At 35.4% G+C, this 7,500-nt stretch overlaps 1 protein-coding gene across 1 annotated transcript in view; it reads left to right on the forward strand.

Annotated features, from left to right (window-relative positions):
• The window catches only part of LOC125030908 (TRPL translocation defect protein 14-like), an 88,480-nt gene that overhangs the window by 62,553 nt on the left and 18,427 nt on the right, over positions 1-7,500 (forward strand). Inside the window, exons 3-11 of the mRNA XM_047621251.1 lie at positions 702-739; positions 1,636-1,673; positions 1,835-1,963; positions 2,613-2,749; positions 3,060-3,182; positions 3,996-4,130; positions 4,535-4,613; positions 4,894-5,101; positions 5,378-5,559. Of these exons, the coding sequence (XP_047477207.1) occupies positions 702-739; positions 1,636-1,673; positions 1,835-1,963; positions 2,613-2,749; positions 3,060-3,182; positions 3,996-4,130; positions 4,535-4,613; positions 4,894-5,101; positions 5,378-5,559 (1,069 nt within the window). The remainder of the gene's footprint in view (positions 1-701; positions 740-1,635; positions 1,674-1,834; positions 1,964-2,612; positions 2,750-3,059; positions 3,183-3,995; positions 4,131-4,534; positions 4,614-4,893; positions 5,102-5,377; positions 5,560-7,500) is intronic.

The raw sequence follows: 7,500 nt of genomic DNA on the forward strand, positions 1-7,500 counted from the left end.
CCTCTCCCTCTCTCTCCCTCCCTCTCCCTCCCTCTCCCTCCCTCTCCCTCTTCCTCTTCCTCTCCCTCTTCCTCTCCCTCCCTCCCTCCCTCCCCTCTCTCTCTCTCTCTCTCTCTCTCCTCTCTCTCTCTCTCTCTCTCTCTCTCTCTCTCTCTCTCTCTCTCTCTCTCTCTCTCTCTCTCTCTCTCTCTCTCTCTCTCTCTCTCTCTCCTCTCCCTCTCCCTCTCCCTCTCCCTCTCCCTCTCCCTCTCCCTCTCTCTCTCTCTCTCTCTCTCTCTCTCTCTCTCTCTCTCTCTCTCTTATGTGGTTTAGGGGTGGCTAATGCTCAAAAGTGGCTCTCTCCCTCTCCACTCTCTTTTTGGTGTGGTGATTGTGGTAGCCAGTACTCAAAAGAAGTCGTGCTTGCCATTAAACCTTAAGATTGATTAGCTGTAATTTTTAAAGTAACAGTTTAGTTATCAAATGAATAATGTTTTACACCTGATATAAGAACTTGATATAGAGTGCTGCTGCTGCTGCTTCTGTTTTCTTTCTTTTCTTTCCTTTTCTTTTCTTTCTTGTGATACCAGGTCACATATTTCTTGACTGACAAAACAGCATACTGTGTTTAAGATAAACCAATATTCATATGCAGGTAACAGTGGGTATTTTAATAATTAATTATTATTATTGGTTACTAAAGAAGTGTTTTTCTTTCACAGGTGTACCGAGTTCCAGAGACAGCCACTCTTTTGTTAAGGTATGTTTATATTGCTCTCTCTTTCCTTACATCTTTCTAATCATCTTTCCTGTTGTTTTCCCCCCTCTTTTCCCCCTTTAATATCTTTATACTCCCTTTGCCTTTCACACTTTCTTTTCCTTCCCTATCTCCCTTCCTTTCCCCACACCCTTTCCCCCCCTCCTCTTCAAACCTTTTATTCCTTTTTCGTTTCTCCTTCCTTCTTAATGATTCCCATTTCTCCTCATTCGCTTCCTTACTCCTTCCCAGTCACACTCTTTTTCTCTTTATTCCCCTCCCTTCTCTCTTTTCCTTTTCCTACTCCAATACCCTCTGTTTCACACCATTTCTTATCCCTAGTAATTATCTCCTAATTCCTCAGTATCCATAATCCTTCTCTTCTTTCCTAACTTCATCCATTTTCCTTTACCTTTACCTGTTCCTCCCTTCAATCCCCTTTATCTCCCCCATTCACTTCTTTTGTCTGTCACTTTATCTTCTCATTTTTCTCTCACCCTCAGTTCTTCCCATTTACTCTTTCCATTTCCCCCTCTCCCATTCCCTTTCTCTTTGCCTAGCTCCCCAGTTCCCTTTTCTTCCTTCATGTGGCCTCTCCTTCCCTACTCTCTCTTTCCTTCAATGTCTCTCCCTCCTTTCCTTTTTTCCCCCCTTTCTCTTTCTTTTCCTCAATCTCCTGTAGAGCACACTAAACTGAAAACAAGCATTCCTTATGATCTACTGTCATTGTGATATATCCTTTAAGAACTCAGATTTATAAAGGTGATAACATATACCAACAGTATTTCATGTTATCACACAACCTTTAGAAAATAGATCCTCAATGTCGCAATAAAATGACAGTAGAATGATTTATTACATTTGCTTAAATAATTCATGATACCTGAATTTCTTTGCAGTGGAGGCATAAAGTTCAGTGATTTATCAGAGGATGATGGTGAGTAAGAGTTGGATGTTTCAGATATGATTAGAAAATGTTTTTTTTTTTTTTAAGTAATGTTGATTTGATATCACTTCTGTCAAGTTTGATAATGATGTTACATTTTGATAGGGAAAAATAAAGGAATATTTGTTAAACTATGGTCTTACATTTTCTAGCTGTGGTCTTTCAAGAAAACCTCCTTAAGTCCATGATGCAGATTGAGAACACCTTCTTCTCGCTGGCGGAGTCCTGCTCAAAGAACTGCCTCGTTATCTGTGACCGCGGCACAATGGACGCCTCTGCTTGTGAGTGTCTTGGAGTGAGGTAGTTTACTTGCCTAAAGCATCAGGTATATTAACTTTAGTGTTTGTCCTTTGAGGTAGTTGGTCATAATTTGGTATTTATAAATAGTATTAAATTTTCTCTTTTATTTTTTCTTGATTTTTGTGTGTTGTGGATCAAGCACCATAGAGAATGGAAAATTTTAAAGATTCATGAAAGATATTGAATGGCAAGTTATGTTTGTTTTATCTTGTTCCATAGGATATACATTGAGAGTATGACTGAATACATATGACACGTTAAGTGCTCAGCATAACTACTCTTGGTATGAAATTCTTAAAAGCACTGCACCTGCTTAACAAAATCATCTCCCATCACTGAATCCCATATGCATTATGATTAAATGAAACCACTTTAGAAAATATCCCTTTAAGCTACTGTTACAATAGATTGTTAATTTCACGTGTACTGCTACATTGAAACAGTGGAACATATATTATCCACTAAGAAAATGTTACTATATAATGACCATGAATTATGAATAAATGTTATAAGTAAAAAAAAAAAAAAAAAAAAATGTATAAAGACAGTCTATTTATAGCCAATGGACTATGTAAATACAAGTAAATTATATGTACACTGATATTATCTTTTAAATTTTTTATTTTGAAGTTATACCTCAAGAACGCTGGGAGGAGATCATGAAGAAGAATGGATGGAATCCAGTGGATCTGCGAGATACACGTTACAACCAAATCCTTCACATGGTTTCTGCTGCTAATGGTGCTGAAGCTTTCTATAGCACTGAAGTAAGTAATCATTTTTCCTTTCTTTTTTCATATTGGATGCCTGGAAAATATATATATATATGATAGTGTATGGGCACAACATGAAATTTAGGATTAAAATGACTTTCAAGAATTCTTTTACTTTGGAACCCCACTGGCAGGGGGATTAACATGTGTGGTACTGGTGACTATACAAACCTAATCAGTCAGATTATGAGTTAGCTACAGTATCACCTTTATCTATCAGTGAGAACATTATCATGGTCATGTCAGTCAGTAGTTCACTCTTGGGATCCCTTTTTCTATTCAATTTTTTGTCACTTTTCTACAGGACCATGCTTGTAGGAGTGAGAATATGGATCTTGCCCAGAGACTGGATAACAAGGCTGCCGAGGCTTGGGTTGGACATCCCTATTTTGATGTGATTGATAACTCAACAGATTTTGACACTAAGGTTTGTTTTTTATTTTCCTCCTCCTCTTCTTCTTCTAACTCCTCCACCTCCACCTCTTGTTCCATTTCCTCCTCCTCCTTCTTCTTCTAACTCCTCCACCTCCACCTCTTCTTCCATTTACTCCTCCACCTCCACCTCCACCTCCACCTCTTCTTCCATTTACTCCTCCACCTCCACCTCCACCTCTTCTTCCATCTCCTCCTACCCCAGTACCTCCTCATCACCTCATCAAGCTCCTCCACCTCCACCTCTTCTTCCTCCACCTCCACCTCCACCTCTTCTTCCTCCACCTCCACCTCTTCTTCCTCCACCTCCACCTCTTCTTCCTCCACCTCTACCTCTTCTTCCTCCACCTCCACCTCTTCTTCCTCCACCTCCACCTCTTCTTCTATCTCCTTCTCCCCCTATTCCTCCTCATCACCTCATCCAGCTCCACCTCTTCTTCCATCTCCTCCTCCCCCTGTACCTCCTCATCAACTCAACCAGCTCCTCCTCCTCCTCCTCCTCCTCCTCCTCCTCCTCCTCCTCTCTGTCTTTTCTTTTAAGTTCTTGGTTTATATGAATTATATGAAATGTTACTGGTCAAGAAAAGGATTTTACATAAAAGGAAATAATCTTATTGTCTTTAAAGATGGCTGACTCATACATGTTACACAAAAGTGTTTCTTGATCTTGTGTATAAAATTCTTACTTTGCTCTCAGAAAGAAGTAATTTTACAACATGTGATCCTTATTGGTATCCCATAACATCAATGCATTTTTCACAATGCACCCATCCTAATACAAGTATATATGAGCCCCAGTCTTCCACAGATGCGTCGAATGATAAGTGTGGTTTGTCAGAAGCTTGGTGTAGACACAGGTGACAGATTGAAGACCAACGCCCGCAAACTTAAGTTCCTTGTCAAGGGACCATTGCCTGATAATGGTCTTTTCCCAACCTTCCAGGTCAGTTTCTAGGTTTATTGATTTTTTTTATTTTTTTTTATTTTTTTTTTATTTATTGTTTTTTTCAGTGTTATCAGCTGTTGTTTTAGTGATAGAGATTTGTTTTTGTATGGAGGTTAAACCTGTTAAGTTGAATATAGAATTATGATAGGTGATTTTTTTATTGTTATAGATATTTTGTGATTGAAATGAGGATGACCAGTTTTGTAAAAGTTTAATTAGTGAGTGAGAAAGTGATAAGAATTAAAGCTACTTTTTAGCTGCTGTTGCTTTTTCAGGGATATATCAATTTAGATGATATGATATATACATTCCTGTATACTTTTGATTACGAAACTCAAAAAAATAGCCCTCAAGAGGAATTGTAAGACCACCTATAACAGACTTTTGAAATATAATTTCAGGACTTCAGTGTCGAGCATATATATCTTCGCACAAACTCTCGGAAGATGCAGGCACGGCTCAGAAAACGAGGCAAAAATGGTAGGGCTCAGTTATTTTGCTTGTATACAAAAAAAAAAGGAATACTCCCTAAGGCATATACACACACAAAAAATTATGTACACCAATGATTGTAGCAATGACAGAGTATTTTAAAAATTTCTGTACAGTAGTCCCCTTTGTAAAGTGCTGTGTGTATATATATATATTGTTACCTTTATTTTTCTGATCATCAGTTATACAAACTTGTATATACAAAATGACAGTACTATGAAAATAACCTTTCCTCTTTTTTAAACTGAATTTTATCTTAATTTTCCAGGCCATCACAGTTACACACATACTATTCGCAAGCCAGAACAGCTGGGGCAGATTGTAGAGGTGAAGACAGCTATTAGCCAACGAGACTGGAACAACATGTCAGCTCAAGCAGATGAACACCACTACCCTATTTACAAGATCCGTCGGTGCTTCCTTCACAATAACCAGTATTTCCAGCTTGACATTTACCAGAAGCCTTGCCACCAAAGGTAACAAGGATCTGGTGGCATAATTTTAGGAATATTTCTCTTTTACTTTTAAGAATTATTGATATTCAAAGACCAGTTTTTTAGAACTGGTATGACATTCAGCTCTTTTACAAACCTTTTTTTTTTGTTGTATGATTATTATACTGCATTTTGCTTTAGTACATTTACTCAGTAGTTATATATGTCATTTTTTAAATTGTTCATAATAGGCTGATTATTTACTGATCAAATAATGTATAAAATTAAACAGCAAGCCTTGACAAATATCCCTTGCAGGTGTGAAGGCCTTATCCTGTTGGAGACCTACTCCACCCTCCCCTCGGAGGAACTGCAACGCCGTCTGCCCTCATTCCTCAACATTGAAGCCGAAGTAACTGGCAGACCAGACTACTCGATGTTCAACCTAAGTCTCCGTGATGAATGGGGTGTTACCAACAAGTTCTGTGTCAACATCGCAGGTTAGACTTGTACCCTCATCATGAGTTGTGCGGCAGCCCTGGTGTTGTGCCATAGATCCCTGAGTTAGTGTTTGGAACCTACATGCTTAAGTTTGGCTGAGAGCACTATCAAGAATGATTCAGGGAGGTTGATAACTTTTTTTTTATCTTTTTTATTATTTTTGAAAATCTTTTCCCAACCAGAGTGAGGATAGAAGGTTTGGGGTAGCATTTGGTACTAACCATTAACATTTCCATAACATTTGTAGTGTAAGTCAGTTGAAGATTTGTCATTTGTATGTAACTTTCATTGCAGACTTTGTTTGTTGTTGTTTCTTTTCAAAGGCAGTGTGAAGTCCATACCTCTGCTTCAGACAAATAGAGGGGCTTCAGTTGTGTAAATAAAACCAGCCAATATTTATATAACTTATGTACTGACTATATAGGTTTATTTGATAGTGTAGGAAGAATTACACATTGTAAAGTTATGACTGCACTGTAAATTGCCATATATATGCTATTATCCCACTTTCCTGTAAACATTGCAGAGATGAAAAAATCAAAATAATACAGTAAAACCTCTTAATAAGGACGTTCTTGATGATATTTTTGAATGAGTGGGAAGTAATGTATTTTCAGAATGTTATTTAAGGCTTTTCTAGTCCTAGAAGGCATTTATTTATTTAGAGAAAATTATGATGACTTTGTTTGATATGATTTATTGTATTTTTACAAGATATGATACAGCATATGCTTTGCTCTTAAATATGCGTATGAAGCTTGCTATTATTGTAACTATAAAGTATGTGAATACATGAATTTTTATTATTTCTGAATATCAAAGATGTGCAGTGAATGCATTGTTGTAATGCTCTTTTAAAATCCCTTTGCTTCTTCAGTAAATTTCTTCTAGTCCACTGCAGATAAAACTTAATATCAAAGTAAATTCAGAAGTAAATAATATTGCCAAAGTCATCATTTAAGAAGCTTTACTGTATTTTTTTCAATTCATGGGCAGTATAAAGAAATATTTATACAGATAGACTTTTTACAATATTGTTTCAGAAATGATAAAAGTCAGAGTGAGATGTAATGGGACCATGAAAGGTGAATTCATTTTTGGCACTAATTCTCATACTTATACCCATCTCATCAGCTAATTTTAAACCGTGTTCTGGGGTCATCATTATTTAATTTTTTTTTTTTCTGTGTTTTTTTTATTCATACGTGTCTCATTTCTTAAGTTAAAGATTGGAAGGCTTTGGATATATTTTTTCAAACCCATAATTTGTAAGTTGTTGCTGTAAGAAATAAAGCAGTTACATCGTATAGCTAATGATTTGTGTTACCCGAAGCACTTAGTGTGGTGTGGCATTTCCTTCCCTTCCATCTCCTCTTTCCTTCTTTGCTTAATCTTTTCAGTGCTTAAGTCCTTAGTGTTGGTGGTCATACCTCAGGTGAAAAGGGAGAGTTATGTGTGTGTGTTTTATATATATATATATATATATATATATATATATATATATATATATATATATATATATATATATATATATAATGTGTATATATATTTATATATAAATAATGTGTATATATATTTATATATAATATATATGTATATAATATATTTATATATAATATATTTATATATAATATATATATATATATATATATATATATATATATATATATATATATATATATATATATAAATAATGTGTATATATATTTATATATATTATATATATAATATATTTATATATAATATACATATATATATATATATATATATATATATATATATATATATATATAAACATACATACATATACATATATACATATATACAGTATATTCATATCCTCCCCACTTAACCCTTTGAAAACTGTAATATTCATGGAATGGATATAGATAAAAAAAAATATTAGTAGAGATTTCTCCATTTTTCTCCAGTAGAGGTGT

This window comes from Penaeus chinensis, chromosome 12, assembly GCF_019202785.1.
Source record: "Penaeus chinensis breed Huanghai No. 1 chromosome 12, ASM1920278v2, whole genome shotgun sequence".
Taxonomy (NCBI): domain Eukaryota; kingdom Metazoa; phylum Arthropoda; class Malacostraca; order Decapoda; family Penaeidae; genus Penaeus; species Penaeus chinensis.